Source organism: Lampris incognitus, chromosome 3, assembly GCF_029633865.1.
Source record: "Lampris incognitus isolate fLamInc1 chromosome 3, fLamInc1.hap2, whole genome shotgun sequence".
In the NCBI taxonomy this organism is placed as follows: Eukaryota; Metazoa; Chordata; class Actinopteri; order Lampriformes; family Lampridae; genus Lampris; species Lampris incognitus.
In genome coordinates this window covers 89,075,863-89,096,326 of record NC_079213.1, presented here as the reverse complement: position 1 = coordinate 89,096,326, position 20,464 = coordinate 89,075,863, and the positions used below count along the sequence as shown (strand labels likewise).

At 44.6% G+C, this 20,464-nt stretch overlaps 1 protein-coding gene across 1 annotated transcript in view; it reads left to right on the top strand.

Moving 5' to 3' along the window:
- The first annotated feature begins 721 nt into the window (after positions 1-721).
- mfsd8l1 (major facilitator superfamily domain containing 8-like 1) overlaps positions 722-20,464 on the top strand; it is a 58,161-nt gene continuing 38,418 nt past the window's right edge. Inside the window, exon 1 of the mRNA XM_056277501.1 lies at positions 722-1,134. Within this exon, the coding sequence (XP_056133476.1) occupies positions 1,059-1,134 (76 nt within the window). The 5' untranslated portion in view covers positions 722-1,058. The remainder of the gene's footprint in view (positions 1,135-20,464) is intronic.

Sequence of the window (20,464 nt, the reverse complement as noted above, 5' to 3'; positions counted from 1 at the left end):
TCAAGGCGCAGACAGACAGACAGCTAGATAGATAGATAGATAGATAGATAGATAGATAGATAGAGAGATAGATAGATCAGTTGATTTGTGATAACGGGCTATACAAATAAAATTGACATGACAAAAGACATTTTGAAATCCGAATTGACTGGCCAGACTGTGGCTCATATCTCGAAACTAGATTTAAATTGCATTTCAAACCACCTATACGAATGTGGTTGGTTTAAATCTAATTTGCAAAAATCGGCTTTCCATGGGTATTCTGCTGTCCAGACTTGATGAAAGCAACTGCATTCCGCTCTGGATATGCCAACGATCAGATTTGACCTGCCAGTCTAAATAGCCTAACACACATTGCTATTTGGACATTTTAGCATGGCATGTTAATGAGCTTATGGTTATTTTTTTGCTTCTCGGGCAGGTATACTCGTTTTTCAACATCTGTGTGTGATATCTCGACACTGATTCACACAATAATCCTCGAAGTAAGACCATGCATACCTACCACAAGTGGGTTTACCTAGCTAGAACAACCGGAAGTGATGTAGTCCTTGCATGTCATTGCGTAACGGCAGAGCGTCTTGCAGACGGGCAATTCCAAAAGTCAGCCAGTCGCATACCGGTCCAGGTGGCTGTGTTAACGTGCCAACGCTTGCTTTGACAGACATCTATCTGTAATCTCATTGTTTGTCGTAGCATTTGTACGATGGGAGCGGCGAAAATGAGTCAATAGCTGATAGACGCGCTTCAAGAATGACATGCTCGGTTAGCGCCGGTCGGTGCGTTTAACAGGCTGTATTGCACGACTCCATAAGTTGTCGCGTCTGAGACTTAGCGTTTACGAAGACTGGCGCTCCTGTTTTAACCTTGTGAAATAATACATTTGCTCCAAGCACAAGGCTTATGCTTGCAAGATGACCCTGCAGTGGAATCGGTGTCAGTGCCCTTCGGATTGAGCTAAACGCAGTCGTTGGTTATGACTATATATATTTAAAAAAGGTCGGAGCGTGAAGATGACGATTATTCCAAGAGAAGAAATTACGTCGTTGTGAAACACGATGGACTACAGACGGAAAAAGAAGTTGACGTACTTAACCATTGGGCTCATCTTTCTTCTCAGTGGTATCGAATATGGTAAGCTATAACGTTTGCCCATCGTCGTGCGTTTTAACTCGTGTTGCGCGAGTGTAACTGGGATTTGTGGACGATTATCAGACGCATGTCAAACCCTTTAAAAGTGAGAAATAACGCTCAGTAAACATCGTTAACAAAATGGCAACGCGGAATTAGTACAGTCGTTGTGTTAACTGGGAATTTTGGTAGACCTCTGGCAATGGCAGCGATACCTGTAGACAGAACAAACAAGAAGGGAGCGTACTTGTTCTTGGTACAGCATTATAACCGACATTTGCTAGTTTGTGATATGGACTTTTAAAGATGAATCTGACGGAAAGTGTTCATGATAAGTGGGTTTGCGTGCCAACACTGTCGTTTTATTTTCTTGCTTAACTTTTAAGTCATCGACGTGATGACGGCTTGTTTCTTTTTATGTGAAACCGGTGTGTAACGCCAAAACTTGTGATTGTCGATAATTGTTACCATGGTGATCCTGAACGCACAGGTGGTGCCGCTGTTCCAAAGGGGGCCTTACCCGAATGAAAGGTACGCCATTCTGAAAATTCTGAAAGTTGCCACTAGGGGCACTTGGTGTATAGTAGGTGTAAAACAATAATAATTATAATGCTTTTTTATATAGCGCTTTTCTAAATCAATGTTACAAAGTACTACACACACACACACACACACACACACACACACACACACACACACACACACACACACACACACACACAAATAAAACCAGAGAAGGCAAAAATAAGTCAGACCAAGTAAGTAAGAGCAAAAATAAAAACAGTATAAATAAAAGCAAATATCAAACAGTTGTAAAATCTATAGTAAAAAGAGAAGTTTTAGGACGAGATTTAAAAGAAGCTAGACTTGGTTAGTTCCACAGAAAGAGAGGTCTATAGTGTAGGGGCTCTAACAGCAAAAGCCGATCACCCTTTGTAACAAACCAAGACCAGTGAATAACCAGCAGGGCTCCATCTGCAGAGCTTAATGGTCGAGGGTGGACATACCATGTCAATAAATCACAAATGTATGACGGAGCAAGACCATTTAAAGCCTTAAAATTGAGCAGTAAAATTTTAAAATCAATTCGAAATATAACAGGGAGGCAAGCACAGGAGTGGTATGGTCATGCCTCTTTCTCCCGGTAATGAGCCGAGCAGTGGTTTTTTTGTACCAACTGCAGACGATGGAGGGAGCCCTTGCTGATACCAGAATAAAGTGCATTACAATAATCAAGCCAAGAATAGATAAAAGCATGTACAACTTTTTGCAGATCGGCAATTGATAAAAATTACCTAATTTTGGAAATTGGCTTGAGCTGGAAAAAAGCATGACTGAATAACATATTTGATTTAATTATTGAAACAGATTAGCATTGAATATGGTAAACCCATTGAAATCAAAAACATCTCAATTTTAGGGAACTATCTCTTTGTATTTTCCCATTTCTATAAAAATTGTGCCCATACTAAATAGAAATTTACCAATTGCAACTGACATATGAATTAATTTTTTAGGCAAAATGGAGCTTTAGACTCAAGTGTCCTAATCTATTAATGGAGCTTGAGAGTATTTGGACTTGTCTTCCAGAACCTAAAGAAACAAAGACTTTCAGATGTATTATTTGATTTTTTAAGCTGTTTCAGCACACTGAACACAGCCACTTCTTGGGAGGTTGAGGGGGCGAGGCCCTGAGTTCCCATGATGTCTTTTTTGGTAGCTAGCTAGTTCAACAACTTTCATGAGGTTTCTGGGCAACTATTGGAAAATAGACTGACTGATTAGATAACACAATTCATTACAGGGAGTAGAATGATTTTCTGAAACGATTTAATTTTATTGACAACCAGGAGGATATTTGTTCAAGGGGATTTAGTCATATTTCTCAAACAACAGCAGTTGTAATATTTTGGGTGAATTTGTAAAAAGAAAAAAGAATAATGAGATTTAAAAACACAATTTTTATTGGCTGAATCTTTAACGATGATCCATTTTCAGTGGTCTCAGAGTTTGATGTAACGCCTGCATGAAAAATTAACCCGCTGGGCTGTAGAACATATGGTGCAGGTTAGAAGATTACATCCAATCAAAAAGGAATCCTGGGCCACAATGTTCATTGCAATAATCGAAGCCCGATATCAACCAATCAACCAAAATCAAGTCTAGACACTGTTTGCCAATACTCAGAAAAAGTTCTTCATAGCCAAAACTTGGCTACTAGGCTATATCCATTGTAAACTCAAATCACTTTTAGTGTTACCATGCTATGGCATTCCCTAGCCATTCACCAGCAATTTAGAACAATACTTCCCTTCCTAGAATTCTATGACAATGAGCTTTTTTTTTACCCTAAGTGACCCTGGAGTTGAGTTTGGATTGCAGTAGGTCAGCACTGTCGTTTGTTTATGTGATAATGAACTCAGCAACATTGAGAGAAAAGTAAAAGCTCCCACTTGAGTCAAAGTCCATGTTAACAGCCTGTGAATACATTTGATTGTTTTCCTTGGAGCTTTGATGCAATGCTCGATTGAAAGAAATACAAGATATGTAGAGACAAAGTCTGTGCAAATGCTATTGCTTCTGAATAATATTGAACAACATAAAGCACACATATCTGCTACTTGGAGGGTATCTAAGCTTGCATCTTGTCTTCATTGTGCCCTTCATGTCACCCTCCATCACACACATGTAGGCCACAGGATAGTCACGGGGTTGCCGCAAACAATACTGACCTAATGGCAGAAAAGCATTCATTGGGGAGGAATCCCAGGTGATTAAACTGTTCTGGGTACAACCAGCCCTGCTGGCTGGCCTCCAAATTCTGTTGTTGCACCAACAGGGAAAAGGGGCTGATGACTCAGTGTCTCCTGGGTTGGAAGCTGCAGGCTCAGCAGAGGCAGAAATGTGGACATCGTGATCACACATAATGTGATAGTATAATTTGGTTAAGGCCTCATGAAGACAAAGTCTATTGTATGTACGAAATCACAGTGTGGGTGGTCACGGAGAAAATCAGGTGGGCCTAGTCCGTCCAAGACCAAATGTACTTAGTTTTTCACAATCGCTTTGGCTCATTTTTTGAAACAGTCTTAACATTCTCTAAACTGTAAGTACAATTGTCACAACTGTTTTATAGGACATCACAACTCTATTGCATGTCTGCAAAATGTGGTAAACTCAGCCAAAACATTTAATTCATGCTTCAAACCTAGTTATTGTCAGTAAGTTGGCCAATGCCACCAAAACATTTTTTTTTCACCATGCCAGTCAACCTAGGAAATGTTTCTTATATACAAATTTCAATGTTGTTCTACTTTTTTTGTTGACATTGACTGCTTAATTTGCCAATAGCCATACCAAAAAGTACCCTGGCTCTGCCAAATGATGGCAGCTAAGCAGGTGTGGGCTTGGCTAGTACTTGGATGGGAGACTTCCCAGGAAAACTGAGTTGCTGCCAGAAGTGGTGTTGGTGGACCAGTAGGGGACAGTCTTCCCTCTGGTCCTAATAAAAACACATATCAAATCCTAATGCCTCAGTGCAGTGACAGGGACACTGTGCTGTAGGAGATGCCGTCCTTTGGATGACACATTAAACCAGGGGTCGGGAACCTTTTTGACTGGGAGAGCCATAAAAGCCAAATATTTCTAAATATATTTCATTGAGAGCCATATAGTATTTTTAACGTATAATAAATTAAATATGTCTTACTTTTAATGCGACTTCTGGTGCTGCATGGTTTTGCTGATGGCCTTGTAGTCTGGTTCATACGTGGTGAGGTTGAGCTTCATGCAGGCGTTGAGGCTTCCATCAGTTAAACGTGAGCGTAGGTTGGTCTTAATGTTCCTCATATGCGAGAAAGACTGTTCACATGCATATGTAGAGCCAAACATGGTCAATACGGCAATACTCACACGCTGCATTGTGTGGTATGTCACAGGAAGCTCGTTCCAAGTTTTAAGAATCAGCTGGTCTTCAGGTTGAAGATTTTTAATTTCTGTCCACTTGTGTTCCCTCGCCAGCTCTGCTCGCTGTCGCGCAAGACTTTCCAACTCTCCATTAAGTGACTTGAACTTACTCATCCACATGTCTGATGCCTTCAGGTCAGCAACTTCCAGCTCAAAGTCTCCGATAGAGACCCCGGGGATGCATGTCAGGTCGATTTTGTCCACTGCACACTCATGTGGATGAGTGATGAACTTGAAAAGACCAGTGCGCGCACGAAATTCTCCAAAACGTGCTTTGAATGACTGCAGGAGATTGAACGTAAAGCCAGCTAGCTGCTGGAGATCCAGATGTTGAGTGGAGTCACTTGCTAAGCATGCATCTCTAAATGGTTGCAGTCTTTCAAAGTGCAGAAGACGACCTGTTTCAATGTCCCTGAGAAAGACTTCCAGCTTGCTTTCAAATGCAAACACTGCTTGTTGAAGGGATGAGATTGTATTTCCAATACCTTGCATTTTCACATTGAGCTGGTTCAGATGGCCAGTTATGTCCACGAGATAGTGAAACTGCAGGAGCCAGTCAGTGTTGTCTAGCTCAGGATGCTTGACGCCTTTCATTTCAAGAAAAGTCCGGATTTCACTCAGGCAAGCTGCAAAATGGCTGAGCACCTCCCCCCTTGACAACCAACGCACGTTGCTGTGTAAAAGCAGACCGGGATAATGATTCCCAACTTCTTCTAACAGAGCTTTAAACTGGCGATCATTTAAAGCTCGGGCAACAATAAAGTTGACCACTCGAATGACCAGAGACATCACCTCGCCAAGCTCCTGGCCACACGTCTGAGCGCAAAGCGCCTCCTGGTGCAGGATGCAATGAAAACTTAGGATGGCTCTCTTTTCATGTTCACGGAGAAGCGCTACAAATCCTTTGTTCTTCCCCAACATACAGGGTGCACCATCAGTACAGACAGAAATAAGTTTATCCATCGGTAGTTTTTTTTCTTTAGCAAACTCCATGAAAGACATGAATAAATCCTCTCCTCTTGTTGTCCCTTTCATTGGCAAAACAGCCAAGCTTTCCTCACGCAGTGTGTCACCTGCAGCATACCTGGCAATGATACTGCACTGAGATAGATGGCTAACGTCTGTTGACTCATCTAACGCGAGAGAAAAGTATGTCCCGGCGTTTATGTCCTTAATTTGTGTTTCCTCGACTTGATTTGCCATCATGATGCTACGATCGTGCACAGTTCTTGCTGACGGGCATGTCTTTTATTCGTTTGATTATCTTGTCTTTATTTGGGAAGTCATCAAACAGTTCATTGGCCACATCAAGCATGAATGTTTTGGCATACTCGCCATCTGTGAATGACTTTCCATTCCTTACTATTGCCAAAGCCCCCGCAAAGCTAGCGGAATTCCCGTCACCTTGCTTGGTCCACACACGTAGTTGCTGCTGACTCGTCTGCACTCTCCGCTGTAGCTCCTCGCATGCCCTTTTCCTGCTGTCCCCCGCTGGATATTTCGATGCAAATGAAGCATGGTGCGTATCGAAGTGCCGCTTTATATTTGACCGTTTCATCGATGCAATTTTATCATTGCATATTAGACATACCGCAGATCCTGCTCTCTCCACAAATGCAAATTCCTCTGTCCACGCAGCCTGGAATGCACGGTAATCATCGTCTTTTTTTCTTTTCGCCATCTTTTCCGTTACAAGGGTTGAAGCGGATAAACTAGTTGGCTATCTGATAAAATTGATTTCTTCACCTTTACAATGACCCGGACATGCTCGCGAGCCATTGGTTCCCGACCCACGGGTGACCCGTGACCCGTGAAATTTATCTTCAAAACTAATTTCTGTTTACTTTAAAATGACACAGTATTATTAAGAAATATCACAAGTATTTTAAAATCAGTTCCAAACTGATTTTTTTGAAAAAAAAATAATTTTCAACTCAAAATTGTCTGGGAGCCATATGCCGTCACCGGAAGAGCCATATATGGCTCGCGAGCCATAGGTTCCCGACCGCTGCATTAAACTGAGGTCCTGACTCACTTTGGTCCTTAAAGATCCCATGGCACTTATCAAAGAGTAGGGGTTCCCTGGTGTCCTGGCAAAATTCCCAACCCGGCTCTCTCCATCTGGCCACCTTATCATCCCACCCCCCACCATGTAATTGGTTCAGTGATTCCTCCCTTTCCACCTCAAGCTGATGTGTGGTGAGCATTCTGGTGCAAAACGGCTGCTGTGCATCACCTAGGTGGGTGCTACACATTGGTGGTGGTTGAAGTGAGTTAACCCCTTCAATGTGAAGCGCTTTGGGTGTCTAGAAAAGTTCTATATAAATATAATGAATATTATTATTATCATTTCTTTCGTGCTTCCTGTTTTACATTCTGTAGAGCCGGGTCCAAACTATGGACCTGAGGCACTATAGGGCAGATGTCACTTGATTGACAGTACTCATAATATGTGGGCTGTTCCTAGTAGGCCGATCTTCTGGACTGGATGGATGTTGATGTTGCCTGGGATACGGTTGGTGAACTTTTCATATCCCAGGCAACATCAACATCCATGCAGTCCAGAAGCTCGGCCTACTCGGAACATTATTATTATTACTACTGTACTATACAAGAATGTCTGTTTTGTCTAACTGAATGCAATTGTGTATCATAGTTTTTTAGATATCGATTTCAACAGTAGGTAAAAGTTTACTAGGAAAAGTCTGCACAATACTGTACAGTATTGTACAGTACACAGAAAAAGGATATGCACATTTGTCTGTATACAGTAAATTTATTTTTGTAGCAATGTGATACATGTTAACAGAAAATTCACATTTACATGTCCATTTTTACACATTTCTTACATCTAAAATAAAAAATATAGTGAACAGAAAGTTTGCCACAAAATGACATCCATGAAAAAAAAAACCTGCGCTGGTTTTGTAAAAAAAAACAAAAGCCCGATAAATTGTATCTCCTCACAGTACGCAACACTACACGTTTCCATCTTTTTGGTGGACATCCTGTCACTCTTGTTGGTCTTGCCAGAGATTTTAGTCAGCATCTGATGCTTTCCTTTGCGATGCACCGGGAGAAAAATCTCCTTGTGTGGCACAACCATCCCCTGCAATGATCGCTTGTGATGTCCTCACAAGCAGCATTCATGGTATCTAACAGAGAGATCTGGTCCTGTGCCTGATAGTCATATATGTACATTCCACCTCCATGCTGAAAGGAAATCTAATATCAGATTAAGGAATGGGGAGTATGGTAGAAGGAACTCCATTGCTAACCTTCCATGTGCAGCAAACCATTCCCTGACAATTTTGGCTCAGTGGAAGCTGACATTATCCCACACAATTACATAATTTGGCACATCTAGTCTAACTAAACCTCTTTTGTGATCTGGTATTAGGGCTCTGTGAAGTGTATTTATTTATTTATTTTATTTTTTATTTTATTACTTTATTGATCCCCATGGGGAAATTCTTCCTCTGCATTTAACTCATTCTAGCTGTGTAACTAGGAGCAGTGGGCAGCCACCATGCAGCGCCCAGGGACCAACTCCAGTTCGACTTGCCATGCCTCGGTCAGTGGCACAGACAGGGGTATTAACCCTAACATGCATGTCTTTTTGATGATGGGGGAAACCGGAGCACCCGGAGAAAACCCACCGCAGACATGGAGAGAACATGCAGACTCCACACAGAAAGGACCTGGGATGACCCCAAGGTTGGACAACCCTGGGGTTCAAACCTAGGACCTTCTTGCTGTGAGGCGACAGTGCTAACCACTGTGCCACTGTGTTGCCCATTTAGGAAGGCCAGGAGGAGTTGGTTGTTACAGGGCCCTATGTGTGTAATATGTGTGGTCACACCATCCTCAGAAATGTCAGCACACATTGTAATATTGCCCTCATGTTGGCCTGGTGTGCCAATTGTGGCTGAGATTACGGCCATGTCTCCTGTCTTTGGCCAGACTGAACCCAGCCTCGTACTCAAAAACAAGAATGTGGGTCATTTCATTACCTTCCAGCATCATTATTCTTTATATAGCAACACAGAACAAAACATATAAGGTTAGTTTTACATAGCCTATTCTAGAATCAGACAGTTTACTTAAGGAAAAAAGTGTTTTCTGTTCTTATGGGTATCTACAACTATAAGAGGTATATGCAGGAATTTTTGAAGTACAGTAAAACTCCATGTACAAGATACTATGTGCACACCAATGGTTTAGCTGGACATGCTGGTACCGCAGCTCCTTCACTCTCACTATTTCTCTCAAATGGCACCGTGTTGCAATTTTTTTTGTTGTGTTTTTTTGTTTTGTGTGTATTTTCCCCCCCTTTTCTCCCCAATTGTACTTGGCCAATTACCCCACTTTTCCGAACCATCACAGTCACTGCTCCACCCCCTCTGTCGATCCGGGGAGAGCTGCAGACTGCCACATGCCTCCTCCGATACATGTAGAGTCACCAGCCAATTCTTTTCACCTGACAGTGAGGAATTTTGCCAGGGGGACGTAGCATGTGGGAGGATCGTGCTATTCCCCCCAGTTTCCCCTTTCCCCTGAAATAGGTGCCCCGACCAACCAGAGAAGGTGCTAGTGCAGCGATCAGGACACATACCGACATCCGGCTTACCACCTGCAGACACAGCCAATTGTGTCTGTAGAGACGCCCGACCAAGCCGGAGGTAACACGGGGACTCGAACCAGCGATGCCCGTGTTGGTAGGCAACAGAATAGACTGCCACACTACCCGGACACCTCGCAAATTTCTTGCTCTTGCTGATGGCTGAATACTACTGCTCTGCCACCAGCATGAGGTCTTTGTGCAGTCCTATATATGACATGAAGAATTCACAAATAGAACCTGTTACAGACAGCATATTGTATTCAAATTGGGCTGTATTATTGTATATTCCTCAATACATAGTATCTTAAGTTACATTGTGATTTTCAGACTTGCATTTACCTTTACAATCGCTGTATTGTTGTGAATGAAATGCTGCAACAAAAGTGAAGAAGTCAAGTCAATTTTATTAGTATAGCGTGATATCACAAATTTGCCTCAAGGGGCTTTACAGCAACACAACATATCCTGTCCTTAGACCCTTGCATCGGATAATGAACTATTCCCTAAAAAAACCCCAGTTTTTTTGAAGAACCTGTTTTCCCTGTGGAATGTTTGCACAATTGATGACACTATGTGTAATGTCCGTAGACGCCTTGTCTTACTGACATAAGAATAATTCAAGAATGAGCCGACTTCGTAGGTTCTTAACTGTGTAGCTTTTACTAGCGTTTCGTTCATCATACAACCTTCATAACATCCACGTCTAACTTCCTGTATACGTCACACGCACTGCACGTACACCCTTGAGTAGGTCAAGTTAAACACGTGACAGGACCTTCAAAATAACATCTTTCATTCATTACATCTCCCCCTCTAAGATGATTTTCTAACCTGTATATCACCCCCCTTTTCACAAAAAAAATAAAAAATCCCCCACAGTACACAAGTCCATACGCCTCACAAATCCAGCCGGATTGCTGGCTTGCTCACCCTGCCAGAGCGAGTAACATATGGTGTGGAAGTTGGCATTTCTGCTACTCGGGACTCATCCGTGTTTCCACTCTCCCCTGGAGTGACATGGTCAGGATCCCTGCTGACAAAGGTGAGTGTTTTGGGTGTGGCCAACAGGTGGCGCCTGTTCCTTCTGTAATGTTCACCTTGAGCTGTCTCCACTATGTAGGATCTGGGAGTGGAGCTCTGACTGTGAACAACTGCTGGCATTGTCCATGTTTTCTGTCCAAGTTTGGCGAGTACTGCGTCACCCGAGTTCAGTGGGCGCAGTGACCGCACGCCGTTCCTGCGGTTGTAGTAGAAAGACTGCCTCGATTTGGCTGCGGCGTCAGCGGTTTTGATCAGTTCCTCTTTAGGCCAGGCCGGTTTCAGGTTATGCTGCAATGTGGGTAAGGTGGTTCTGATTCTCCTACCCATGAGCAATTCCGCTGGACTGGCTCTAGTGGAAGAAGAGGGTGTAGCTCTGTATGTCAACAGGGCGAGGAGAGGGTCTTCCTGTCTTAATATGCTTTTGGCTATCTGAACAGCCCTCTCTGCCTGTCCATTACTCTGGGGGTAGTGTGGGCTTGAAGTCACATGGATGAAATCATAATCCTCACTGAACCTCCTCATCTCTTCTGAAACTACAATTTCAGGGATACCACAACGTGCAAATGTAGCCTTCAGCCTAGCTACAACCTGACTGCTAGTAGTTGTTGGTAGATTTAGGATCTCCAAAAACCTGGAATAATAGTCAGACACTATCAAGTAGTTTTGCTTTTTGTACTCACACAGGTCTCTGCCAACTTTCTGCCATTGTCTGGATGGGAGCTCACTTGACATTAAAGGCTCTTTTCTCTGTGTGTTCTTGTGTTCTCTGCAGAATTGACATTGCTGTATCTTTGTTGTAATGTGCTCTGTCATTTTGGGCCACCACATTGACTGGCTAGCTCTCTCTCTGCACTTAACTATCCCCTGGTGCCCGTTGTGTATTCTCTCTAAGATCACCTCCCTCATCTCTGTGGGAATGACGATACGACTGCCTCTGATGACTAAACCATCTACCTCAGATAACTCCCCTCTCACCTGATAAAAGTCTGACTGTCTCCGGCACTTTATCGACATACTCAGGCCAACCGTGTCTGATGAAGCCCAACACTGTCTGGAGCTGCAGATCCCCATCCGTGCTCTGTTTTATCTCCTGCATCCTTTGAGGTGTGGCAGGCACCTGGCACACGATGGCGTCATTGTGCGCTGCAACATCATCATGAGAAGCACCATCTCCGTAGCGCTGCTCTGGGGTCTGGAGAGTGCGTCAGCCACAGCTAACGTTTTGCCTGGTGCGTATTCAGCCACTGCATTGAAACGCATCAGCCTCATTAATAGTCTCTGGCACCTAATGGGCACATTATCCAAGTCTTTGCTGTTCATGAGAGGCACTAGTGGTTTATGATCGGTGACAAGTCTGAAATTGTCAAGCCCAAACAAGTACTTCTCGAACCTTTCACGTGCCCAGACGCTGGCTAAGCACTCTCTCGATCTGTGCGTACCTTGTTTCTGCGTCACTCAGCCGTCGGGAGCAGTAGGCCACGGGCTTCCAGTGTTCCCCGTGCTGCTGGAGCAGAGCGCCTCCCAGCCCGTAGCTGCTGGCATCTGCTGACACCACCGTAGCCTTAGTGACGTCATAAAAGGTGAGTACCGGGGCGGTGGCGAGTGCTGCTTTGAGGTCTTGGAATGCTGTGTTCTGTGCAGGTCCCCACAGCCACTCTGTCGTTGCTTTAAGCAGTCCATAAAGCGGCTGACCTACCGTGGACAGCTCTGGGACGTATTTTGCCAAATAGTTCACCATCCCGAGGAACCTCTTGAGTTCCGTCACGTTCTGGGGCTGAGGAAAGTTCTCTATTCCGGCCCCTTTGTCCGGGTCAGGTCTGATGCCTGCCTCGTCGATGACGTGACCAAGGAAGCGGACTTGTTTCTGTTTGAACTTGCATTTCGCTTGGTTCAGTTTGAGACCTGCTGTTTCAATGACCCCCAGCGCCTCTGCTAGGCGCCGGTCATGGATTTCCTCAGTCTCTCCATGTATAAGGATGTCATCCATGTACACTTCTGTGCCCTCTAGCCCGGTCAGAGTTTCCGCCATCTTTCTCTGGAAAATCTCTGGAGCACTCGTTATACCAAATGGAAGGCGGCAGAAAGCATACCTCCCAAATGGGGTGATGAAAGTGGTGAGCCCCCTGCTGTCTTCATGCAAGGGGATCTGGTAAAACCCACTTGCTGCATCCAACGTTGTGAAGAACTTTGACCCTGCAAGCCTTGGCATTATTTCCTCCATAGTGGGCAGCACGTATTTCTCACGTTTCACCGCTCGATTCAGCCTCCTGAGGTCAGCGCAGCAGCGAACCTCTTTCTTGTTCGGTTTCAGCACTGGCACCATAGCGGCACACCATTCTGTGGGCTGAGTCACTTTTTCAATAATGCCCTCATTTTCCATGCGCTGCAGTTCTTTAACCAGTGGTACAAGTGGCAGCGGTATCCGTCTGGCTGTATGCACCGCGTATGGCTGGGCATCCTCCACCAGAGCTATTTTCACTGGGTCTGTTTTCAGCAGTCCACTTGAACCGAAAACTCCACTTACCTCATCCATCTGCTTCACTAGACCCATCTCCACTGCCTCTGGACGACTCAGCAGACAGCTGCCTCTCCCCTTGATCACATACACTGGAAAGGAGTATTGTTTCTCCTTGTAGTTGGTTGTGGCCTGAAACTGTCCTATGCAGCTGTTTCCACCTGGGCTTATGAAACATGTGTCAGGAGGTCCCAGTTTTATGTTTGGCTTCAGCTTTTTAAATGTCCCTTGGTTGATAACAGTAGTGTCAGCCCCCGTGTCAATTTTAAAGGTTATTGGTACATCACTTATTGTTAAACTAACAGTCCAATTGACTGCTCTCTTTGCCAACTTCTCCCAGAAAGTACAGCTGTTTAACCTCTTCAGTGACTTCTCTCACCGCTTTAGAGTGACATACACGCTCCCAATGTCCCTTTTTATGACACTTGTTGCACTTACTGTTCATTGCAGGACACTTCCGCTCATCGGTGTGCTGGGTCTTGCCGCACCTCCCGCATTCATCTACTTTGTTGGTTGCAGGACTGCTGCCACCATGACGCTGTCCGCCCTTTTTCTTTTGGCGTCCGTCCCGCCGTCGGACAACATTGACGTTAGCCAGCTGGGCCTCTGGTTGGTTAGCTTGGAGGCTGAGCTGCTTTGTTATTGCCTCCGCCTGGCGCACTTGTTCAATGACTTTCACCAGAGTAAGGTCCGCTGTGAGCTGGAACTGACGGGAGAGCACCTTATCTTTTGTGCCCACTACCAGACGATCTCTGATATGTTCATCCCTCTTGTCCCCAAACTCACAGTGTTCAGACAGCTCATACAATGTCCGGATGTACATCTCCGCTGTCTCTCCTGGCTGCTGGCTACGTTGATAGAAGCACGCCCTCTCATGTATGATGTTACGGCGGGGAATAAAGTAGTCGTCGAACTTTTTCAGTACGATATCATAGTCCACTTTATCCCCCTCCGCCGCCAAGTCAAACGAGCTGAATATCTTTTCAGCCTCGCTTCCCATTGCATAAATCAGCGAACTCACTTGAATCTCCCCGTCGTCTTTATCCAGCTTTGTCGCGAGCCTGAAGCGCGAAAACCGTTGTTTCCACTCCGGCCATTCAACGGGGCAGTCAAACTTGAATTCACTCGGCGGATTAAACTTCGGCATGACCGCTCGTGTTCAGATACACAGACTATTCTGACACCATGTAATGTCCGTAGACGCCTTGTTTTACTGACATAAGAATAATTCAAGAATGAGCCGACTTCGTAGGTTCTTAACTGTGTAGCTTTTACTAGCGTTCGTTCATCATACAACCTTAACATCCGCGTCTAACTTCCTGTATACGTCACACGCACTGCACGTACACCCGTGAGTAGGTCAAGTTAAACACGTGGCAGGACCTTCAAAATAATATCTTTCATTCATTACACTATGGACTTGTTTACATTAGGTTCTACTCTCCGACAGGCCTCTTTCATTGTGAGACCATGGTTTATGACATGGTCCACAATTGTGGCTCTTATTTCATCAGGGACTCTTATTCTTTGCCTTCTGTCACAGCCTGGCTCGTAGGCTGCGACAAAGATGGGAGACCAGACGAATTTGCAATTTTGCCCAAGCACATTTACAAAATGACAAAGAGCAACAAAACATGGTAGTCTGCACTCATCTCATGAGCAAAAAGGGACAAGCCTCCGCCCCTGACCAAGATTATGACGAGCCTCCGCCCCTCACCAGGATCCTGCAAGACAAAGAACACAAAATCACAGGTGCCCCTAGTGGGGTGGAGGGGTCATCACCCCCCCCCCCATAAAAACGGAATTCCCACTGAGAAAACCGGCAGACCACAGCTACTTCAAAATCAAAATAGTAAATAGACATAACTTAGTGTAACGACCCTCACTTGTGCAGGTGTTTGTGATAGAGATTCAGACCAGGGGTTCCTAACAGTGGCTTTTATTGCTTCCAGCGGAGTAGCGCAAATGCCCAAAATGTGTCAAAGCGAAAGTAAATAAGACAAACAGTCGCACAGCCTCATATTTAACCTTAGTGAATGCGGTACAACATCTGGGGTTTACACAAACCATCAAAAAGCATTGGATTACAATAACATGTTAAAATAAAAATTTTGGGAAAATTCACTTTATCTGAGAGGTAATTTTCAACTCTGTTACATTAGCAGCTTAACTGCTCTTAACCATATACATGTTCTGTACAGACCAGTTCTTAAAGAGTCTCCCCCAGCCAACCAACTACACCCTGCAAACTCAGCAACTCCGGCGCCTGGAGAAGCATTTAAGAGTGACAAAGAGAGATAGAAGGCCAGAGAGGTTACACATTAAACAGTACAACTTAAGAGCAGGGTGCGCTTGACAAAGCAAAGTAAATCTGTCAAAGGAGCTACCACAGTCGAAAAGTTTTTACAGAAACTGTGGTAGTAACCCACAAGACCCAGAAAATGCTGGAGTTCCTTCTTGGTTGCTGGCACTGGATACTGCTCAATTGCAGTCACTTTTGCCTGTACTGGACGCACGGTCCCCTGCCCGACTACCTTATCAAGGTAGGTGACGGTGGCCTTAGCAAACTCACACTTTGCCAAGTTAATCGTCAGGTGTGCATCACCCAGACAACCGAACAGCTTTCCATCAGACTGTTTGACTTATCAACCAGCAAACACGGTGGCGCCCAGCTAGAAGATGAAGGTTCTACTATACCGTTTTCAAGCATATATTTTATCTCCGTGTCCATCACTTTGAGTTTTTCCTCTGACACCCTGTGAAAACACTGGTGGATTGGCTGCGCCTCGCCTACATCATGCTCTACCAAGTGCATACGGCTTGGTGTATCAGCAGTAATGGACCACAGCGGCTATGCAGCCGGATATCTTGTGCTCAGACACATCACTGTAAGCAAATGTGTTACCAGACTTCGAGCGAGGTAAGGGACCCATACAGTCAATTAGCAGGTGCTCCAGTGGCTGCCCGACTGCCAGAATAGGACACAGAGGAGCTGGCTTTACGCTCCGGTTTGGCTTCCCAGTCAACTGACATGTATGACCTGTTCTAATATACCTGGACACATCCCTCTTCACACGAGGCCAGGAAAAATACCACAGAATATAGTCATAGGTCTTACGGACCCCCAGATGTCCTGGACTGATCATGAGATGTATTCAGCACTTCATCACGAAACTTGAAAGGAACAACAACCTGAAAAACGGGATCACCAACAAAGTTTTCCCCATGTGGCACCCATTTCCTTCCTCACCAACAGGTTGTCCTGCAGCAAGTAACCACCTGCAGCACTCCTCCCATCATCAACGCTGAGAACTCCCATCAAACAGTGGACTTAGCGAGGGATCAGCTCTGTGCTCCCCCACCAGGTCACTATGAGAAACGGACAAAAGGAATCAGGAATAACCACAGAGAATGCCCCGCTCTTCTCTGCTACATCCTGCTCAGGTACAGGCTCAGGCTCCACCTCCGCACGGTGCATAGCCGATGTCACCGCACATGCTGTAAACACTTCAGAGAAACACTGAGCACTCTCATCTGGCTTCCCTGTAACAGATAAAGACATTACTCAGCGGGGTGGTGGACCATCGGCCCACACACTGCTATCAGCCAGGTCATTCCCAAAATGATGTCCACGCCCTCAATTGGCAGTGCAGGACGGACACTCATGGCAACCTCACCTTGGACCAAACCACAGGTAAGCACCAGCCTATGCAGTGGAACAGGCAACACAGTTAACCCCATCCCCTGCATCAAAACACAATCTCTCGTATCGGTGCCCCAGGAAAAAGGCAACACAGAGTTCATGATGTATGAATCAAAAGCCCCAGTATCTTTCAGAATTTTTACCGGCACAGTGACATCATTCCCCACCAGTGGCACGCAGCCGTCAGACACAAACGCAGAGAAATCGGACTTCTCCAACTGACAACTTGCCTCAGCTCTCACCTGGTGACAAGGAGAAATCACAGGACTGATATGTTACACAGAAACAGCACACGCAGCAGACTTCCCCGGCGCTCTATTTCCAAGTCTAGGACAGTCAGCTTTCCAGTGTCCCCTGCCTTTGCAATAATTGCACATTTTGGTTGTGTCATCATACATCTGGCCCTGTGTCGCCCATTCTGGCCTACTCAGGCGAGGACAAGTTCTTTCCTCCCACTTAACTGCTACACGAAACCTGCTGCCATCATCACGAGCATGATGCTTACGATCACCCCTGTGCTTCAGCTCATACTCATCTGCCAGCTTAGCTGCCTCCGCAGCAGTCTGCACCTTATGTTCGTTGATATATATGGCAATGTGCCTCGGAACAGAATTTTTGAATTGCTCCAGCACGACAAAATCATAAGTATCAGCTTTCAAAGCTGTACACCATCAACTAAAGCGGGTAACCAGCTCCCTGGCGAATTCAACATGCATCTGCTTCCCAGACTTCTCCCATGTCCAAAACCTCTGGTGGTATGCCTCAGTGTTACGTTCCCCGTTAAAGGTCCAGGGGAAATAACAAAGAAAATAAAAGTATCGGGGGGGGGGGGGTAAGAAAGGTGGGAGGCGGTACCAGGTGTAAAAACAGATTTATTAACGAAGACCCTTTAGTCAAACTATAAGATAAACAGGCAACTAAAGATGCTGGCCCTTAACTAACCAGGCTTTAATAAAGACTCAGATCAAACCAAAACAAGGACACTAATTAACTTCACCCTCCTTCTCAAGGAGTAAATACACAAGAGCTTGCTCTCTGGTTGGCAACAGTGGCCCACTGGCCGTCTCTCTCCACACACTGCTACCAACAATGGCCCACTGGCACTGTTGGGTGTCTCTCTCCAAGTTATATACCCAGCTGATGAGGAATTGGGGTCACCTGGGCTCAATCAGCAGCTCCACAGGAGGCGGGGCATTACCTGGAGAGGGAAAATTACAGACACACGGCACTAGGGCCGTAACACTCAGGCACCAACTTGTAAGCCCTCAATACTGCAGTCCTGACTGTGGCATAAACTTTACTCTGAGCCACAGTGAGAGCAGAATAAGCCTGCTGTGCTTTACCCTTTAGTACGCACTGCAAAAGTAGTGTGCGGTCAGAGTCTGACCACTCTCTACTCTCGGCTACATGCTCAAAAAGGGAGAAAAAAGTATCTGGGTCCCGTTCGCAAAACTGAGGAACCAACTGCAGATCACTGGCAACATCAAAAGAACCAGAGATACTGTTAGATCTACCAGGAACAGGAAAAGAGGCATGACCTGCATTGGTAACAGATGCACTCGAACTTAACCTCCGCTCCTCTACTTCAAGTCTTTTAATTTCTCCCTCCCTCGTCAACTTCTTGACAGCCAGTTTTTCCCGCTCAATTTGATCACGCTCTCTCATTTTCTCTCTCAATTTGAGCACATTCTCTCAGTTTCTCTCAGTAACAGAAACAGCTCTTTCCTCTGCTCGAAAGTTAAACCAGCCTCACCAGAGCCAGGCGCAGTGAAAGTTTCCAGCTCAGGACCAACAGCATACAACTTGGGTGTAATGACTCCCAGTTCAGTAAAGTTAGCTTTAATAATAGCTCTAACGTTCTCCTTCATTCTCTTATTACCGACTTCCAATTTAAAATGATCGACGATTTTCAACAACTGCTCCCGCGAACAGTGCTCCAAAAACCATTATAGCTGCTTACATTAACTCAAAACAACAAACAACCACTTATAGTCCATGGGCCAGAGCCCAAAATTTCCTATTTCGGTACACTCAAGGTGGCAAAACTTACTTATAATTTTTGAAAGGATCCATGTCTGTAGATGATATTTTGGTATGATAACCATTCCTGAGTGGCAGCTGTATCACAGTTATCAGCTCATGAAGTTAACCACCCCCTAAAGTAAATTGCATTTTAGACGCTGGTGCATATCCTGGTTTAGCCTCATGGTCAGGACATTTTTCAATGTTCTATAATATTGTCTTTGGTATCATTTTAAAGGGGACCTTCTTAGCTTTCATTCAAGCCCTGTTGTGGATATTTCTCACAAATATAGAGGTCACTTGAGCTCTTCAACCCGTCAATAACACACATCTTTCTGCAATGTTCGCCTAAACTATATACTTTCTTTTAGCCCTGTGGCATCTAGGAATATCAGGGACACAAAACACAAAAACTGGAATACTCACAGGACTGTAAAGATTCAGGAAATGTATAATATACCCATACTATTTCATTGTGTGAGGTGATTGTGAACCTTAAATTAGAAGGGCATTATTACTAAGAAACTAACTAGACCAAAGCCAGTTAGTCAATGGGTCAGACCAGATGTCGATATCACCCAAGGTGACACAACTTCACTGGTGCCATTTTATTTGGTACACTAACAGAAGTAAAATAATACATGATAACCTTTCCAAATGAGCAGCTATTTCATTTTTCTTTCAGGAAACCTGTTTCTGTGCCTCTCACGATTGTGTATTTGCCCAGATTTTTACAAATATAGCATTTCAACACCCCTGGTACTGATTAGCCTAGCTTAAACTCTGGGACAGTTCTTAGTTGGCCAACAACCAAGGATAACCAGTACTGTGTACTTCCATTCATTGTGCTAAGCTAGGCTAACGTGCAGCCAGATAGCTTTCTACTAAACACATATAGAGGAAACTGGTATCTATCTTCTTGTCTCACTCTGGAGAAGATTGTAAGCTAATTTCCCATAATGTTAGCATGTTCTTTTAATGTATATGTTAATATGATTAGTTAAAGTGGCTACGAGGAACTTTCTTCTTGTGTTGATTTTAGCGGCCTCATGTGGACAAAATACAGCTGTTGCATAGCAACTAGGTAATGTATCTATTTGTGGCTATGTAAGATAAATAATGGTAATATGACGCTGGTGAAGCAAAGTAAACTTTGTTTTAGTAGTGTTCATACACCTAAGTTACATGTATTTGTTTGTATGTGGCAGGTGAAAACTGACTGAATATGGCCACTGGTGAACAAGCAAGTTTTTACCCAATACCAAAGCGCCCACGGGTGGAGTGCATTATCCACTGTTCTGATGATACAGATAAGCTGGTTTCACTACAAAGTGTCGACTCATGGAGAACTCTGCTCAGGGCAGCTCAGATACGAAATCATGCACCAGTTTTGAAACTGGCAAAAGACATTCCTGAGGGACAGATTCCAGCAATCTACTACCACAGAAAGTGTCGCAGTATC